The sequence below is a fragment of the Lathamus discolor genome, chromosome 14 (assembly GCF_037157495.1).
Source record: "Lathamus discolor isolate bLatDis1 chromosome 14, bLatDis1.hap1, whole genome shotgun sequence".
In the NCBI taxonomy this organism is placed as follows: Eukaryota; Metazoa; Chordata; class Aves; order Psittaciformes; family Psittacidae; genus Lathamus; species Lathamus discolor.
In genome coordinates, this window is record NC_088897.1 from 8221627 (window position 1) to 8241646 (window position 20020).

The 20020-nt window shown below is 40.3% G+C and overlaps 1 protein-coding gene across 6 annotated transcripts; it reads left to right on the forward strand.

Annotated features, from left to right (window-relative positions):
• The first annotated feature begins 1403 nt into the window (after nt 1–1403).
• TRPV1 (transient receptor potential cation channel subfamily V member 1) lies at nt 1404–13956 on the forward strand. Of its 6 annotated transcripts, none has more exons than XM_065694652.1 (17): nt 1404–1655; nt 3421–3451; nt 4741–5056; nt 5584–5750; nt 6051–6203; nt 6596–6742; nt 7200–7498; nt 8132–8308; nt 8512–8676; nt 8957–9052; nt 9666–9736; nt 10368–10533; nt 11271–11337; nt 11757–12073; nt 12555–12682; nt 12934–13049; nt 13615–13956. In XM_065694652.1, exons 3-17 carry the CDS (start codon nt 4755–4757, stop codon nt 13779–13781), a joined length of 2538 nt encoding a protein of 845 aa, XP_065550724.1. In that variant the 5' UTR covers nt 1404–1655; nt 3421–3451; nt 4741–4754; the 3' UTR covers nt 13782–13956. The 6 variants fall into 6 exon arrangements, 5 of the variants coding, with proteins under 5 accessions (XP_065550724.1, XP_065550727.1, XP_065550729.1 ...); XM_065694655.1 differs by having other exon boundaries at nt 6596–6736; XM_065694653.1 differs by having other exon boundaries at nt 1407–1477.
• The last annotated feature ends 6064 nt before the right edge of the window (nt 13957–20020 follow it).

Consider the following 20020-nt stretch of genomic DNA (forward strand, 5'->3'; position numbering starts at 1 on the left):
TACCACATTGAATTTGACTGAGTGACTAGGAAAGATCTATTAGCTTTCTGCATAAAATGATATCTTAATGTGAGGCTCATTTTCCTGGTAGGAATTAGGTTTAGAAAGACTAAGAGAGATGAGTAGCTACAGACTAAGTCTGTAACTAAGATGTGTAGTTACAGACTAAGTCTGTAACGTAGTCTGGTGTTTTCATTAGAGATTTCTTGTTCTTAAGCTGTCTCACAATACACAGAGATATAGGCAGCACGCTAGATGTCAGCCTTGTTTGAGGAGTTTGGTGGCTGTTGCATGAACAAATGCCGTTTTCTCATGTTGTCTCTGTAAAAGATGGAATACAATGATCAGAACAATGAGCTTTAATACAGCAGCTTCCAGGCTGGACTGTAATATCTTTTTAATGTCAAGTATTGCTCATCTGAATTCACTTTAAATGTCCAAGTTTGTATCTCTTGTGTTATGCTCGTAAAATTTTTTTCTCCCCCCATGCTTTATTTTAAAATGAAAACAGGTATACTTTTTCTGTCTAAACCAAGATGGGTGTACACCTTGTTGCTCAAATGAGATTGTGAAGCAAGTAATACAGTTTTGTGTTACCTAGATACACTTTCATTACATAGAAGCATGCAGTTTGACTGAAATATGGACATGTATTCCTGTCTTACACATCAGCAACATCAGGAGTGAATCACTTTTGTAGTGAGAATGCTGTTCTGAAATCTAAATTGTAGAGATGGATTAATTTCCATCTCCCTCCACCCTCTCTCCATGCATCTATTTCATGCTGTGTTTAGGGAACTATCAACATATATTGGAATTACAGAGGAAGTGTAGGCTAGATTAATGGTTTTATAGAAAGTCTGAATTACTTATATGTTGTTTTCATTTTTATGTTGTTATAAAGTATTTTTGTATCAGCAGATGTGCTTTCAATTTTCTTGAATAACTGGAAAGAGCTGATAATACTATTCGAGCATGCTGTTAACTTTTGTTTCCAGAAGCTGGTAAAGTTGTGGTCTGGATTTAGGTTCTATTAGTGAAGGCAAGACCATCTCTGCAGGCCTGCAGGCTGGATTCAGATAGGTCTTTAAGAACTTCAGCACATACACTGGCGTTTTTCCTTTTACAGTGATAGAGAGGGCTCTTAGTTGGTAAAATCACTCTCAAGCACAGAAATTGCACGAAGCCTGTGCAGCAGGTTGGATGCAGACCCACGAAAGAAAGTTCCTTCTTGTTTCTAACTGGCCTATTTTGATAAGCATCCACATCTTATAAGTTTATATCTTTAAACCAGGTCCCTGCTGAGATGGAATATGGTATGTCCCAACAACTGTTGCAAAAAGCAATGGAGTGCTGCTGCTAAGAAGCAGATAAGATCTTCACAAGAAATACAGGTCAAGGAGGCATCAAAACATAGCAGAAAGCTCCTGAACTGTGTGCATTAGAGCACGGGAAGACTGAGAGGAGCTAATGCCTGGTATGGGAAGAGAGAAAAGAAGCATTTAACAAAAGGGACCAAGAGGAACCTAGAGACTGAATAAGGGACATCCTCCACTGATCCTTCTAACTTTCTTACTGAGTCTCTGCTTTGGAATGGCGGAGTTAGCTCTTCTCAGCAAAGCTCCAGGAGCACCAGCTAACAACCTTCCTTATTGGTAATCTGTACTTATGCATTAATAAATAGGCATTTTATTTCTTCAGAGTACAATGCCTTAGGGTGTTTTAAGTAGTATAATTAGTTTGCTATTAAATAGGCAAATACGTTATTCTTTTATGTATAGATAGATAGATGGCAAGATAGAAAGATAGTTACCTTTTTTCAAAACATAAACTACATCATTTCATTGAATAATTTCATATTCAAACCTGAAATGTCAGGAGCTGGAAGTTTTGGAGGTTGCTTCTAGTCTAACAGCTACAGCCTCAGCCTAGAGAAAAAGCTATTTCTCTAAACTAGATTTTGGCAGAAGGTTCTTACACAAACCATATATTTAACAATGTATGACACAGCTTTTCATTTTTCAGGGTGTTAGATCCATCCTGGATTAGATATGGATTCTTTTTTTCCTAATGACATTAATGTTTAGAAGCTGCTACATACATATAAATAGTAATTAAAACGTATTAGGAATGTGGAATGATAGAATGGCTTTAGGACTTTCTGTCTTCCTCAGCTCTGTCCAGAATCAGCATATCTTTAAAATACTTGGTGGGGCTTTACACCCAAGAAAGGTGTCCAGAAAGATGACTGATCTCAGATAAGAGCTGTGGCATGTGTTACACTGTTTGGTAAATTGAATTGAAACTGTGACCCACAGAGACAATTGCTGTCTGGTGGTTTGGGATTTTTTTGCAAGCTTGAGTGTATTTATGAAGAGGAAATCTGGAGAATATCCATTACTAAATGCAATTAAAGGGGAGGGAAAAACAACAGCAACTTACTGCAATTCTTGTAAAGAGCTTTGCTAAACTCTTGGGAATAAAAGCTGCTGATGCTTCTGGTTCCAGAATTGTTCTTAATGATCTTATGACTCTATTCTCTGTTCTGGTGAACTTCCCTTGATTCTAAAAATCATCAGACACATAGAACACTTTTGCAGACAAATGGAGAAGCAAACTCTGAGGGCTTTTCAGTCCAGGCACCTTGGAAGAGGAATATCCGGCACCAAATTTCTGTAGATCAGAGGGTGCATATACAGACTATTGACTGGACTATTTTTTCAGAAGACAGGATTTTGTGCAGTATTTGTAAGCTCTGTGTGTATATTTGAATAGCACAGCGTTAGCTGTTTGTAAAGTCTCATTATTATTTATTGTAAGTTCTGGTGTGGTTAGACACTGTCATAAATATTTCCTTGTCTCATTTATTGTATTGAACTTCAGTGCTCCCAGGAATCAAAGAGTTCAGGTAGGTTATGAATTTTTTAGGCTATATAATTATTATAATTTTGGTTTTTTAAGATTCCTTCCACAGAATTGTGAAGTTTATTTCCCTTGCAAATTGATACTCCTGAGGAAATGCAGCTCTGTCTCTGTTACCAAAGATACTAACAACAGGGTTGAGAAATGAAAGCACGCATCGTGACTAACCTAGGTTTGAGCAAATTGCCAGGGGGACAGGATTGGATCTCTTCTGTGGATTTTAATACTGCACCTATTCAGTGGAAGACAAGGGATTCCATTTTCCATAGCCATCTCACTGATAGTTTTGGCTCAATCCATAGTAATTTAAATAAGACAAATAATTAAAACTGTACATGGCTGTATTTCCAGTGTATTTTTTATAAAACTATAGCTTTTTCACTGCAGTAATTGTTCTTCTCTATTTTTAGTATCATATTCCAAATAGAAATATTTTTCTATGTGATTTCTTATTTATAGAACAATTAAGCTAATAAGATACTATGTTTATTCTTTCAGAGTGATTCTGAGGACACAAAGAACTTGAAAGGTGAGCACAGAAGACATTAGTATTTTGTCTGTACTACACTGTGGTGCTTCCAGTAACCCTAAATGTGCAAGTTTGCAAATTCATGTTTTCTTTACATGTGTATTGTACAAAATTATAGAAAACGCAAATGCCTGACAAAGGTTTCTTTCCTATCCTGCTTGCACAGAAAAATGTAAGTGACCCTTAATGTAAATATTAATTAGTCTTACGGAAGTGAAAATTCAGCTTTAATGTATAGTGTAGGTTTGCAGACAAACCCTCAGAATATTTTTGTGACAAGAAACAACCTTGATGCATGTTTATGATGTTGTTTTCACACTGAATATACAGATAAAATTAGTGACTACTATAATTTGGTTTATAATTGAAGGCTTCTTAAAGGTTTTGTAACATTCCTGTGCTCAAAGCTGTAAGATTTCCAAGCAACCTGGGAGTTCAGAGTATGTTTTTAAGGCTGATCAGAGCTCTAAAAGCAGTTCAGATGTTATGCATTCCTGTCTCCACTGTTGGAGTTCCAGAATATTTTGCCTTCAGTGGCATAAAGACCAACATCTGTCTGATTAAAACAGTTCGGTAAGAAAGCAGGAAAAGCCTGCTTTACTTTCAGTATAGTATATTTGTTAACTTGTGTCTAATTCTTTGTGGTTGTAAATCAGACAAGATCAGACGTGTGGTTTTGCAGTCACCTCTTATCTGTGGTAACCTTTCCCTTTCTATCTCATGTTTGAGGTGACACTCATCTCTCAAGAATCACACGTTCCAATTTTCATTGGGCACTGCTGTAATTCTGGTGAAGCCATTAAGTGATAATTTTCCAACATGCAGGAAGCCCTCAGTGCTCAGCATCCCTGAGCTGCTGTTATGGCACACCTGGCATTTTTCACGTGCCTGATAAAACCCTGAGAACATATTGTGGCACAAAACAGAAAGTAGAGAAGAAAAATAAAGATTGTTCTGGCTTTAACAATGACTGGGGGGTGGGGAATGAGGCACTAATTTTAAACAGAAGTAGTCAGGTCTGCAGTGGGGTTGCTGGCAAGATTGAGGGCACTCTGACTTGCTTTCTCCATTCTGAAATAGGTAAGGGCAGTGGGGACAGTAACAAACAGCATAGAGATAATGATCTACTAAACTGTTTCACTTCTCTAGTGAATGTGTCTATCTGTCTCACTTCTAAGATGAGAGTAACCAGTCCATTCCCTGCTGTTTCTGGAGAGTACTTCTAGGCAAAAGGGGGACTCATAGCCCTGTGAAGTGCTGACTTGAGGTGTTTGTGTCATTCCCCACAGGCTGCTTGCTCATCATGTCTTCTATTCTTGGGAAGATGAAGAAATTTGGCAGTTCTGACATGGAGGAATCTGAAGCGACAGATGAACACACAGATGGGGAGGACTCCACACTGGAAACACTTGACAGCCTCCAGAGTACACTCAGCACCAAGGTCCAGCCACCCAAAAGCAACATCTTTGCAAGACGTGGGAGGTTTGTGATGGGGGATAGTGATAAGGACATGGCTCCCATGGACTCCTTGTACCAGATGGATCACCTGTTGGCACCTTCTGTCATCAAATTTCATGCCAATTTGGAAAGGGGGAAACTTCACAAGTAAGTTTGCCTTGCAAGATGTGGTTGTAATGAATGGTTTGACAGCTGCAGACTGTGTTTCTTAGAGCAGCATTTGTTCTCTCCATGAGTGTGCCCATTTTTTTCAGTTTCAGTCTTTTCTATGCCAAAATAAGGAATGTTGCATCTGAAAGTGACAATAGCTGTTGTCTCTTGACATCTCTGAAAATGTATTCCATGGATATTTTGCCCAAATTTAGCGGTAGACTTTTATTCTATTTAGTGAACGGACATCGTTCAGAATGATAATGTGGGCTTGCCTGGCTCCCAGCCTGCAGTTAGGCTGTTGTACTTCAATACCTCTGTTAAGCCTTGTTCTCAACTTTCAGCAACAGATAACGTAAATTTATCAGGACAGTTGCTTGCAGACTTTGTTGACCTCACAGACTTTGCAGATCCATCTCTAGTGCTTATTATTTCACACAAGCAAATGAAAAATAGTATTCTGGTAGTTTATAAAAAGTATTCTAAATATCTGACTTCAAGTAACTGAAATTCTCCCTTGTTAGGCTCCTATCTACAGATTCCATCACAGGCTGCTCAGAAAAGGCTTTTAAATTTTATGACCGCAGAAGGATCTTTGATGCTGTAGCCCAAGGCAACACAAGGGACCTGGATGATCTGCTACTCTACCTTAATAGAACCTTGAAGCATCTCACAGATGATGAGTTCAAAGGTACCCTTTAATTTCACATACCTTAAGTTGCCCTCTCTTCCTTCTAGCAGTGCTCCTGAGATTAAAATTCAAAACCGTAATTGTGTTCAGTGTCTGCAGGAGGTCCTCTAATAGCCAGTGCTTCCTTATTGACTGGGCAATACATTGATTGTAAGGTTACAGGAGAATTCAGAAAAGTTGCAATTTTCTGTCAAACCCTGTATGAGCTCTTGCAAAGAAGCTCATTAATTCCTGCATGCCCAGGAGTAGATAGGAGGCTTGCAACCACTTCTATATAGCTTCAATTTTTTTGTGCTATAGAGCCAGAAACTGGGAAAACCTGCTTACTGAAAGCCATGCTGAATCTACATGATGGGAAAAATGACACTATTCCCTTGCTGCTGGATATTGCAAAGAAAACTGGAACTCTGAAAGAGTTCGTTAACGCAGAGTATACGGACAATTACTACAAGGGTAAGAGAAACGACTGCTACAGTGAATACTCTTGGTGTTAAGTCTGAAGATAGGGTTAGGCAGGGCTTTCAAACAGCCTTCTGCATGAGGCCTTATGCCTGAGGATGCAGCAGCCAAAGTTCCAGTGTGTGATTAACAATCAGTGCATTCATTCTAGGGCAGTGTTTTGTAAGGTGCAATATTCTGCCATTTTTATATAAAGTGATTTAATAGCAAGCTCAGGGGACTTGCATTTGGTCTCTGTGCCATCATTTTTTGTTCAATTACAGAGCTTTTTATTCTGCAAAGCTCTCAGTTCCACCATCTTACATGGAGCTGAACAAATTGTCGTGCGTGAAAGCTCTCTATCTGTATTAAATGTTGAAGATTTTGTCTGATGAATGTCTCTGTAGGCCAGACTGCACTTCACATCGCCATTGAGAGAAGGAACATGTACCTGGTGAAGCTCTTGGTCCAGAATGGAGCAGATGTTCATGCAAGAGCCTGTGGGGAGTTCTTCAGGAAAATCAAAGGGAAACCTGGCTTTTATTTTGGTAGGGGTGGGCACAGTATGGGCTTAATGCTAGGATAACTCAATCAATAATCCCAGATGCAAGCTGTTAAATAATCCTGTTTATGTGGGACTGAAGACTCAGAAGTACCAGATGGGCTACTTAACCATTTAGTCCAAATATTACCTCCCAGAGGCTGAGTTTATAAGAAAGCACAGTTGGTAGTTGGTGGTGTTCAGTGTGAGCTTGGTGTCTGAGCACTGTATCATTTGAAAGATTGTAACCTTCTGTCAGCTGTCCTTCCAGTGCTTTTTTAAGGAGCCATGTTTCTGTGATGCAGTTAAACCAGTGCAGATGTGATTCTAACAACTGTCACAAAACTTGGTGATCGTTGTTATACAGAGAAATTGACCTCACAGTGAAAGACGAAAACAACATGATCTTTCTGTTTATGTATGTGTAATAATGGGCTTTCTGATAACTCATTCCCATTGCTTGCCCATAGGGGAGCTGCCTCTATCCCTGGCTGCCTGCACCAACCAGCTTTGCATTGTGAAATTCCTCCTTGAGAACCCCTATCAGGCCGCCAACATCGCTGCTGAGGACTCCATGGGCAACATGGTCCTTCACACACTGGTGGAGATTGCAGATAATACTAAGGATAATACCAAGTTTGTTACCAAGATGTACAATAACATATTGATCCTTGGTGCCAAAATTAATCCAATCCTGAAGCTAGAAGAACTCACCAACAAGAAAGGGCTTACTCCTTTAACTCTGGCAGCCAAAACAGGGAAGATAGGGGTAGGTGAGCAAATGTCTGTCTCATTAACTGTCTCATTACTGTACCAAGTTATACAGAGTACACGCAAAATAGTTATGTAGGACAGATTTTATCACTGCTTATTGTTAGGGCCTTTTAGTTAAGAGGAACCAGTGCTGCAGTTTAACATGCAAAACTGTATAGTTTTCAACCACCAAACTTAAAGGCTACAAAGTGTGTGTGTCTGTGCCCAGCTTGCATTACTCATACACCACTGGTATGCAGGCAGCCCAAGTGGAAACAGAAAGTGGGTCTCTGCTGTCATCTGAACCACTAAAGGCCCTGTACTTCTGACTGGCTGATATAACTCATCTTTTGGCAGTCCCCATTCCAAACAGCTGCATGCTCAGAGATGTGTAACATACTTCTCTGCTTTTCTCTTGCAGTTTTGACACCAGTCATGGCAAGTTGTAAGTGGTATTTGTATTGCTCGTCTCCCAGCATCCAGTCAGAAAATTAATAGTGTTTACTTCAGACTTTGATCTCTGGAGTGTTCCAGTCATTTGACTTCAGTTAATCTAGGGAGAAATTAGCCATCCTGTCTTGTGGAGATACCAAGGAACTAGAAGTCCATTAGCACTGAAATGTTGATTGTATTGTTCTTTTGCAATTAGATTTTCGCTTACATCCTCAGACGAGAGATCAAAGATCCTGAGTGCAGACATTTGTCTAGGAAGTTCACTGAATGGGCTTATGGACCTGTCCACTCATCCCTTTATGACCTGTCCTGTATAGACACATGTGAAAAAAATTCAGTGCTTGAGATTATTGCCTACAGCAGTGAAACCCCAGTGAGTATGCACCTCCTTGGCATTTTATTCACTGTTGGGGAAGAGCACCAGCTCTTTTGCCTTAGTTCTGTAAAACAGCAATCTCCCCTCCTGAGTTTAAGAGTACTAGAGGGAACATTTGCTGAAGATGAATATCATTGCTGTTTCCAGAGCCTACTATATACTGGTCCTGTCAAGATTCTTCTCTTTTTCCTTCCACTCAGAACCGTCATGAGATGCTGCTGGTGGAACCCCTTAACAGGCTGCTACAAGACAAGTGGGACCGGTTTGTCAAACACTTATTTTACTTCAACTTCTTTGTCTATACCCTGCACATTATCATCCTCACTGCAGCAGCCTACTACAGACCTGTAGAGAAGAAAGAGAAGGTAATTTACTCTTGGCATATATTAGGGGAACCACCCAGTGCGTGATATCCCAGATCTGCCTCCCATTTGAATGTATGCTCTTAACTTCAGGATTTTCCTCTTTCCTGAGAATAGGGGGGAGGTTTTGACCCTGCTGGCTCCCAGTCTTGCCCCCTTGCTGCAACCCATTCAGAAAATTAATGTGTTCCCTCAGAAATACAGTTGCTTTCAGCTGCTGGCAAGGCCAGGTTTTTCCTGTCTCCAGTTCTGCTGAACATATCTATCTTTCTGTCTTATACAGCCTCCCTTCACGTTTGGTCACAGCACTGGGGAATATTTTCGAGTGACTGGAGAGATCCTGAGTGTATTGGGAGGTCTCTATTTTTTTCTCAGAGGGGTAAGATATTTGCAACTTTTCCTTCTGCTGTTTGGGTTGGTGTAGGAGAGAATCAGACATGCCTTTCCTATTCATTAGCATTGGCTGCTACAATGATCCTTGTTGTAGCTGAGAGCTACAAATCTTTTTTTCTTGTCCTGATTAGGAGTTCTTCAGTTACTAATGAGCTAAGGTACAGTTCCATCTATTGTATAAAAAATACTATCTTTAGAAGCCAGTGAGCATCTCGATAATTAGTGTAGTCAAGGCTTAAAAATGGGATGGTGCAAATAGCCAGGCCTCTATTAAAGATCACCTGTCATAACTTAAAGTCCCCCTGCTTTCTCTTGGCAGCCAATGGGGAGTGTGCAGTAAAACACAGTCCTCAAACCAGTGACTGAGTAGGTTGTTGTCTTCAAAAGAGGTGCCAGATGAAAAAGAAACCAAGTACCACTGTAAGAGTCCTCCCTAGATCTTGTGCCTGTGTTGGTTTTCAGCTATTTTGGGAGATGCTTAATAGGTACCAGCTTCCCGGTATAGGTATTGGTGCTTAGTTGATACATTCACATGGGATACTTAATCCCTCCATGGATGCAAACCTGGTCTTCATTCCCCCTTTTCTTTTTCTTTCCAGATACAGTATTTCGTGCAGAGGCGCCCATCATTCAGGACACTGATAGTTGACAGCTACAGTGAGGTTCTTTTGTAAGCTCCAATATCTTTGATTGCATTTCAGTGTGTGAGATCTGTAGCTTTGGCTGAAGCCATTTGTAGTTGGTAGATGCTTTGCTGTAATTTCCTGGGTCCTTACAAAATAATTGACAGTGGATAACATAGCACGTGGAACAAGCAGGTCTGGATCAGTACCTGATTGGGAGGTAAAGCAAATGAAGTGTCTAAAGTTCAGTAACTGTATCATGCAGCAGAGTTAGGAACAGATCTCCAAGTTGGGCTTGCAATTAAGTTGTATGCATTGGATGTGCAGAAATCCTCCTATTCCTCAAGGGAGCTTTGCCTCTCAATAATTTGGGCTGTTTCTCCTCCTAGGTGGAGTGCAATTAAACAGGGCAATTTCATGGGTCTGTGGAAGGAGTGGGAGTGCTGAAGAAACTGGTGTTTTCAGGGGCTTTTCCTTCCTCCAGTAACAAGGAAGAGCAGGGATGAGACTACAGGAATTTGCTTGTGGGCAAACTGGGTAGATTGCAAGAGGAATTTTAGAGTTTAAGAAGGGAAAGAATGAAGGGAGAGGAAATGTCTTCCAAGGTACCTTTGTGTTTTGGAGAATCCCTCGTTCTGATGTATTACCTCATGCATTCAGACCATGCTTTTCTTTCAGCTTTGTTCACTCCTTGCTCCTCCTGAGCTCTGTGGTGCTGTACTTCTGTGGCCAGGAACTGTATGTGGCTTCCATGGTCTTCTCCTTGGCACTAGGCTGGGCAAACATGCTATACTACACCCGTGGCTTCCAACAGATGGGTATTTACTCTGTCATGATTGCCAAGGTTAGTTCAGTGAGTGAGTGATGAGACCAGCAGAGTGCTCAGATTAGGACACTGCTGCCAACAGCCCTGTTTCCAGGAGAGAAGTTGCCATATCTACATCGATGATGTCAGTGGGAAATCTCACACCACTCTACTGCACTTGGTCATTATTTTCTGAATTCAATGGTCCGATTTTAAGTTATGTAGAAAAATGTCCTGTTCCTCATCCATGTATTTTATAGTAGTTGTGGTATTATTATTAACCCCTGTGCTTCAAAATAACTACAGTTGGATAGGGATGGATTAAAGTAGACTGAGAACAGTGCAGACCGGTGTGGTGGGAAATGGCACAGCCTTCTATCAGCTGGAAATTTCTTTAGGTATAGTTTAAATGTTACCAAACAGGGCAATTGTCTAAGAGGCAGTAGTTGGCTAATAAATCTCTATGTATGATGTAGACAGCTAGCCCAAGAGGGGAAGAAAGATGAAATTGTCTTAATGTGGTTTATCCTCACAAAGATGAAATTAATTGGCATGCATATGTCTTGCATGTGTAAACTGTTGCATAAGTAACGGAGAAAAATGTTTTCTGTATTAAAGTTCTGTTATCTCAGCAGGATAAACAGCTGTTCAGTGCACGAACAACCACTCACAGTAAATGTGCCTTCTTGAGCTGAAGCAGTATTTTCTACTAGGCTTTTTTGTAGTTTATATTCAAGTTCTAATAGTATAAAAAATACTCTTTTTCCATCTTACAGATGATCCTTAGAGATTTATGTCGCTTCATGTTTGTCTATCTAGTATTCCTCTTGGGATTTTCTACAGGTAAGGTCATACTTGGAGTTACTTTTTCTTACCTTAAAGAATCTCAGAAGGTCTTATGTTTCAAGTGGCTTTGACTTTGTTTCCGACTAAAACTAACAAATTAACCTAATTACAAAAAAAATATCTCTTCAGAATAACAATTATCTGTAGTAGTTTCAGTCAGCTTTTCATCCCTGGGTCTCCAACTGCTTTGCAAACCTGACAGAAAAACAGTCATCCTGTTCTATATAGCTAAAACCGAGACAGCATCTTCTGAGAGGGTGTCAGTTCTGGCAAATATTTTATAGAGCGGTTTCTCTGGGGACAGTAACCATGAAGATAAAATGTCTTATGTTTATCCTCACTTTCATTGCTTGCAATGGAATTATGATTCCAAATTGTATTTTCATCTTGCATATGTGATTCCTCTTTTGCAACAGCTGTGGTGACTTTAATTGAAGATGACAATGAGGGGCAGGATACAAATAGCTCTGAATATTCCCGATGCTGCCACGTGAAACGAGGCCGCACATCATACAACAGTCTGTATTATACCTGCTTGGAGCTCTTCAAGTTCACTATTGGGATGGGGGACCTGGAGTTCACAGAGAACTACAGGTTCAAGTCAGTGTTTGTCATCCTTTTGGTTCTTTATGTCATCCTTACATACATCCTCCTGCTCAACATGCTTATTGCACTGATGGGGGAAACTGTGAGCAAAATTGCGCAGGAGAGCAAGAGCATCTGGAAACTCCAGGTACATTGGTTCTGTGAGGCTGTTATCCAAGAAAGAGGGTATGGGGAACCATAAGAAATTTTAGAAAGAATCTTTAGGAACTGACAGGTATTTAAATATCAGGTCACTGCTGCTTTCCGATTCCCCTGAACAGCTCCTAAAAAAACTATATTGGTTCCTTTTCTATGCATATTTGATGCTTTGCCTGAGCAGATGTTCCCAGTGTTCCAGAGATGTTCATAATTTAAGAAAATAAGTACTTTTGTTATTAGACAAAATTATTTGGGCTTTTGATGATGGAAAATCCTTATCAGACTATGGAGACAGGGATTACGCAAGGAGAAAAACAGTCTTTACCAGAACCTCAAAGGCATATCAGTTTTTGTTTGAGGTAAGAAAGGGAATTTAATCACAGGGCAATAATTCATCATTTTTAATGACATATTAACAGAGGGACCTTGAAACTGCAGCCTTTCAGTGTTCTGTTTTCTTTTACCTGTAGAGGGCTATCACAATCTTGGATATTGAGAACAGCTACTTGAACTGTGTGAGGCGCTCGTTCCGGTCTGGGAAGCAAGTCTTGGTCGGGGTCACACCTGATGGCCAAGATGATTACAGATGGTGCTTTAGGTAACCTGTTTGTATGTCAGATGAACAATCTTTTGTAGACAAATAGCAATAAGGTGTTTGGTGATGGGAAGCAGAACTTTTCCTGTGGAGCACTCCGAGAAGTAGTGTACTTATACTGTCTACAGTAATCAGTTTAATCTGTTTTCTGGGTCAGATCTGAGGCTTGAGCGGTGGCAGTTTGTGATCTAAACTCATTCTGGAGTGGTCTGGTGACCCTTAGAATAGATACTGGTTTTGTGTTCTCTCCCTAGGGTTGATGAAGTGAACTGGTCCACATGGAATACTAATTTGGGCATAATCAATGAAGACCCTGGATGCTCTGGGGACCTCAAACGAAATCCCAGTTACTCTATTAAGCCTGGCAGAGGTGAGGGTTTCAGGAACCTAAATCCTAGTGTGGGTTTGACACTGGTAATAGAAGCAGTATCAATTAATTGTTAGAGGGCACTCAGTTTTATGCACTTAATGATAATGGCAGTAGCCAAGTTAATGGCATTTTTAGTCATCACAAAATGTAAAGGATTAAGTGGGCTCATTATTCACATAGCAGTTTCACTCACTGGAATAGAAACCCCGTGGATTCATCATTCCCATTGTAGATTTTTATGAGGTAGATAATGTGTGTAAATCCAGAGGAGATGGAACAGTGTAGAATAGCAGCCAGATAGCCAGGAAGGTACTTCAGAGACCCCAAACCCTGTAGTTTGGGAGCTCAGCATCCAGCAGAGAATAATTTAACTATGCAATCAGTCTCTGCTGGTGTTTACCAGATGAAATATGGAAAGCTCATGGAACAGTATGGGGAAGAAAACCACAAAACCATTTCTTCCTGCTTCTTTATTCTTATTTCATTAGCTTCCTATTTAAACCACTTGCATAATTTCTTCTGTTTCTGTGGAGGGTGAAAAATTAACCATTCCTTTCCTTTTTAGTTTCAGGGAAAAACTGGAAAACATTGGTTCCGCTTTTAAGAGATGGAAGCAGGAGAGAAGAGACACAAAAACTACCAGAAGAAGTCAAATTAAAACCTATTTTGGAACCTTATTATGAGCCAGAATATTCTGAGACGTTGAAGGAGTCACTTCCAAAGTCAGTCTAATCTTATTTTATTTTTAAGAAGGTTAATTGTAGTTGCCTGTGTTGGTTCTCACAAGCAGGACAACTAAAGCACTTCGTTCATAAGAACAGGGATTTCTGGAAAAAGATAGAGGAATGGGGAAATTACAGTGTGCAAGGATTCATGAAGTATGCTAAATAAACTGCTTGTTCTTTAAGCTCATGCCTTCATGGTTATTTTTAATATAAATCAGCAAGAAACTGTCTGTACTGCTTGGTCTGTATTTACTTGGCTAGATATTTGCATCTAGGCTCTCTGTGAAGTATTGGAAACAGTTTCCATAGTTGTTTGGGGGTTTTTGTTTTGTTTTATAAATAAATAAATTGAGATTTCCCCACATTTCAGAGCTGTCTGTAAGTGCACTTTTTTAGTGCAGATTTTGCCAGTCTTCATCCATTTCTTTTACTCTTTGCAAGTGCCTTCGTGCATTTCTGAGATCTGAGCTGACATTTGCATTGATTGTTAGCTAACAGGAACTTGACAAAGTTTTGCAGGATGGTGCAAGTGGTCAGGGGCTGTGCATATTCTGTTGATAACCTGAAAATAACAAGATCACCTAGAGAAAAATGGTTATCACTTGATACTGAACAGAGTGGATTTCATACTTTCTGTCTGCTTTTTGATTCTCTTTCTTGTCTTAGAAAGTATTTTTGTGAGCAGTTATAGCCCCAGTTTGGTGGCTTTGCAGCCTCAAAAACCAAACTGTTACAAAATTGGAGAAGGAGGTGTAAAAGAGCAGTAAAAATCACCAAGAGCCCAGAGATACTTTCCTATGAGGAATGTTTCCTGGAAAGCAGATAAATAAATGGGGACACAGTGAAAGAAAACAAAACAATGTATAATCTAGAGATGTTGTTACTCTTTTCTCATACACAAGAGCAAATATACTCCATGAAATTTTAAAGGTTGACTAGTGGAAATCAATGAAATAAATGTTTCTCTTACACTGTCTGAGTAAACTCCAGAATTCACAGTTACTGTTAGTGAGGCTGAAGGCTTAACAAGATCCCAAATTTGACATTTATTTAGATAACAGATGAACTTTGCACAAAGTAAGAGATAGTGCTTATAGCGAATATACGTTTCAAAGGTCAGATGTATAATAATGTATAACAATAATAATCTTGAAATCAGAAAGTTTTTGTTCTTTACTTTGACAGCAGCCGCACGGGGAAAGAAATCTGGTGCTGCAAATCCATGTGGCTGGATTAGAAAGATAATCAGGAACAATATCAGAGAGAAAATAGGCAGATGTTCAAAAAGTACAGATAGGAGCCCTGGAAAGAGAGGAAAGAATAGGAGAAACTTTGGCATGCTCTGGGAAAGTGGCTGGCCAGAAAGGAACTAAGGATCAGAAAATCTGTCCTATAGGCAGCTGGCCCAATATTTCAGTACTAGACCTGTGCAGCTGCGTTGAGCAAGAAAAGGTGAATTGTTTTACCTTCTTTCCTTGTTATGTATAACTAAAGCACTTAACAGCCTTTAATGCCCAAGTAAAGCATGCATATACAAATATCCTTAAGCCAACAAGGTTTTTAACTATGTTCCAGGTCAAGTATGTGCGCTGTTTCAGTGGCTGTATTTGAAGTACAATTGTGCTAAAGTACTCCTGTGAAATTAAGCCAGAGCATGCAGCTTTCGCCAGGGAAAGCTGTCATGCTTGGCCTGTGCCACATGCAACGACTGCAGTCAGGGAATATTCATATGAGTCAGTGAAGCTGAAGAATTGTATGTACGCTGGAGGAGTCAGTTGCAAATTATTGGGAAAACTGGAAACTAAAGACATAGAAAGCTGAGTCAACCATTGAAAGATAATTTTCATCAATACATCCTGTAATGTTTCTGCATTTAGTAAGATACTGAAACACATTCTTAAAGAGAAGCAATTACTATATTTACATCCAGACTGCCCTTCACTGCTAACACTTGTTAGATGAAGTTTTGGGTTATTTGACATCAGTTCTTTTACTGGGGCCAGGATTTTTCAGTGTTCTTTCTCACAGTGTACCACAGCGATGTAGAAACCTTCAAGCATCCAGCTGCTTTATTCGAAATAGTAGCACCACCTAGAGGGCTTGTTTCTTTTGTTAACATCATTTAGAACAAATGTAAGTTTATTTTCATAGAGTTTGTAGAATACCACAAGAGAAACTTCCTAAAAGATTTGAAAGAATTGCTTTAGGAAAAAAAAAAATAAAAAGTCTGCATTTAAACCCAACAGCTTTTGTTTCTTGGACAAGAAAACCACAAAAGATGTTTAAAGTAGGTGTGTTCAATGGCATACCATTGCAAAGGTGTATCTCTAAACACCTGGTAGGAGTCTCTTTAGTTTCCACTCAGGGCTTCATTATGCTCCATGCTGAATGTGACAAGAGACAGCCTACGTGTAAAATAGTACAGCTGAGTAGACAAGACAGGCTGAGACAGTGAAATAACTTACTATTAAAGCTATTAAGAATACATGTAGAAAGGGGCTGACCAGAAAAACATAGTTGATTATCTTCATGCCTTTGTGAACCAGGGCAAATCTATGCTTGAAAGCACACCAGGATCATGATATAGCTGGAAAGCATTCATAAAATTTCTGTATTCCCTGGGAGGGATCCATTTCCCATAATTATTAGCTTGGGTAGATACTTAATCCATTGCTTGAATTCCACCTTGATTTACATCAAGTGCCTATCCAGAAGGATAGATCAGCTGCCCTGAGTAACCTGAACAGAACTTCGACCTCTGCCTTCTTGTCCCTTTCTGCTCCAGCAGATTTATAAAGACTGAAAGGAACTTGTTAATACAAACCAGAGATGCTGGAATTCAGAGTGAAAACATACGTCAGTACAGTGCTGTGGTTAAAAATGTAAATGCCCTGTAGCTGTGGGATAGGGCAGCACTGGTGGGGCTTTTGGTTGCATTTTTTAAGTCCTTAAGTCTTTTTCTGGGAAGCAAACAAAATTATCCCACTTTCCTAGAGTGGGTTATTACTAACCTCTGAATTTCCAGCTCTATCATCACTTAATTATTGCAATGGGCAGAAATTATTTCCTACAGATGGGGAGGTGAAGCTTGCCAGTGACTCCAAACTGGTGTTGAACACATTTATTCAGACTCAGCAGATCAGGGCTCTGTTGGCCACAGTTTACTTCATCCTTCATCTTCCTTCCACCTGGGTGCATAAAATTGCCTTTGGAAATGGAAGTGTGTCTCTGTTCAAGCAGACTGGGTGCGATGCCTGCGGGGGATGTACTTATTCTGAAGTGAAGGAGAGTGCAAAGACTCACTCTCACGGTGGATGGCTGCAATTAAGCCCCAGGAAACAGAGGTGGTGTGTCAGGAAGCATTTGTGCTTTAAGAATAGCTTTTCTAGGACCAGCACCTTCCTATTCCTACTCCTAGCCACCTCACTGGCTGAGGAAGAGCATGGCTTTGCAATAGATTATCTTTACTTGGGTTGTTTTGTTGAGGTTCTGCTCACCTTGGCAGACAGATTTTGCACGATCTTGCAGATTCCATATCTTGAGTGCTTGGGGATATTTAGTTTGAAGTTTGCATAGTTCTTTCACACTGAACATGGTTAGAAACAGCAGTGGTTTACATAAGGCTTGTAGGTGGTAAGAATTTGTCCTCTGACAATTATTAGACATATTAATTTGTGTCTACACTAAGTGCTTAATATGAGATGATCAGGTTTGACAGTGTGTATATCCACCAGCTCCCAATAACCACGGTGGGACAAAAGCACAAGAAATGAAAGCTGTTGATGTGCTCACCTCCTGTCTGGGGGTGATGACTGTAATTAGCAATGATTGCAAACGTGTGTGGGATGGGAGACAGCAAGAAGACGTGAGCTGGACAAAGGTGAGTTGGGCTACACTTCACTGTGAGTTGAAAATAGACTGATGAACACATGGAAAAGCGAAATATGATCTCAGCATTTTACAGTGTTGCCGTACCTGAGGTGCAGCTTATCTAGTCAGCCATGCAGACTGAACTGTTGTGTCTTGCAAGCTCCAGTAATTTCTGAATTAGTTGAGAAAAATACACATTCTACGCAATAAAACTTGGAGCCCCACAGCCTGTTGTTTGTGCCCTCTGCCGCTGCGGGCACTGGAGGCTGGATAGCCCTTGTTCTAATTAAACATTAACATTAATCCCCTCTCAGGCAGCACACTGGTAGTTTTTAATAGGGTCCATGAAGACACCAAGGCCCACAAGAGGGCCCCCATGCCATGTGTAGGGATGCTGCATAGTCCCTGTGAGGTACCCCATAACTGACTTGCCCCAGGAAAGCCCCTCTCCCTATGATCTTGCTTTGCTGCCTCTAATCAAATTCATTATGCAGAATCGTATTTATCTTTGTCAAATACCAGCTAATCCTGTCACCCTTCTGTGGCATCTATATCATGCTAGCATACTACTCAGTCATGCATCTTTGTTGGAGTCCTCAATATTCAAAAATCCACACAGTATGTGCCCAGCAAGTGCTGCTGTGCTACAAAACACAGGGGATCCTCCCAACTCCATAGCCTGAAGGGATAAAGCCCAGTGGATTCAGTTTATGATGCTTGAAGTTTTCAGACCCCCATCAATAGGAACCTTATATAGTGGTGAAGAATATTTCTTATAAATCTTTTTGCTCCATCAGGCAGCAGACATTTATTTACTGGGGCCTAGGAGGAAGAGGTCTTCTTTGATGCTGCCAGATGCGGCATAGACATACTGGATCGTCTTGATGTGGTTATAGGGCTCTGAAGCACTTTCCATCACCCACACCATGCAGACTGGGATTCCTTCTGACTCTGGCATAGTTTCCACAGAGAAATCCTGGACCAAGTTTCCCCTACATCAGATGTTAAACTGTACGAAGCAATTCAAAATACATGGTGGAGAGTATCCTGTTTCTCTGGGAAGGAAGAGCAACCAAATGACCTCACTGGACTTCCTCTCTTTCTGGTGTGTTTGTGATACTGTGGCAGAGTGACATCACTATTAGTAACACTTCCTGTTTCAATAGGCAGGCCATGGGTGGACATGAGGAGACGTGAATATTTACGGAATCACTGAGGTTCAGACTCATCGCCATCCAGCACAGTACTTCTTGGTCACTGTCATAATCAGCCTTTAAAATCAACATTTTAGTCACCAGAATGTTGGCATGAAAACTCCTGTCACCTGGAATTGCCGTGTCAGCTGGCTACTCCACAGCCAGGAGGAGCAGCTCCCAATTACAGGAACTGAAAGGAAGGCTCCTACTCACTCAGCCAGTAAGAGCAGTTTTAAGCTATGTCACTAAAAGTAATTTGTTTCCAAGCTGGGATTGTAGGTTTAGCCCAGACAGTTTCTCTTATTCCAAAGGAGAATGTGGATAATGAACCACCTGAAGAAAAGGGATCATGTCCTCAGTTCCTGTTAGTCAGAGGGGAGAAGCCAAGAGTGTTTAATTGGCACAGAGGAAGACACAAGGAAGACAATGTCCCTCATTACCAGACAGATACAGAAGCGTGGAGTTGAGGGCTGGAAATAGGTAGAGGTTTCTCAAGAGACTTGTTTTTGAGGAAAAATTGTTAGCTGTATCTTGGCTAAGCACTGAATAACAGAAAATTGGAGCATTGACAAAGAGAGGTGATGATTTGCACAATAAAAAGGGTTTTAATTAGAATAATGGGTTGAAATTGAGACAGGAAAAATGTATCCTGAAAAGATGATCTTTCTATGGGGCACATACAGTGTGTGTCTGCCTAAAGAACTCCCTTCGGAAACGCTGCAAATTGCAAACTTCAGCCCACAGAAGAAAATACTTCTAGTGCCATCCTGACTGCAGCAGATTTTAGGTCTCTTATTTTGGGGAACTAAAGTATCTGAGGGCTCATTTCAACTGGTAGATGTTCACCTGCAGTTTTGCTTCCCTTACTTCCCAGGAAGACCTTGATGGAAAATGGAAGGGGCTTGCAGGGACTTTATTTTTAGTTAGTGTCTTATATAGTTGATGCAAAGTTTAGCTCTCAGTGTAAGACCTGATAGTGGGTGAATTTTTGTTCCCCTCATATTTTCTACAGGTCTAACCAGATCTTTGGAGGGGGAAGGTGAAAGAAGTATTCCCCAGATTTAGATGGAACAAAAAGATAAAAATGTATTTATTTTAAACAGGAAGGTTTGATGTTCTTAAAATCAAATGACTGAACTATTAGTTCCACCTGAAATTATGACAATGTTAATGTTCCTCC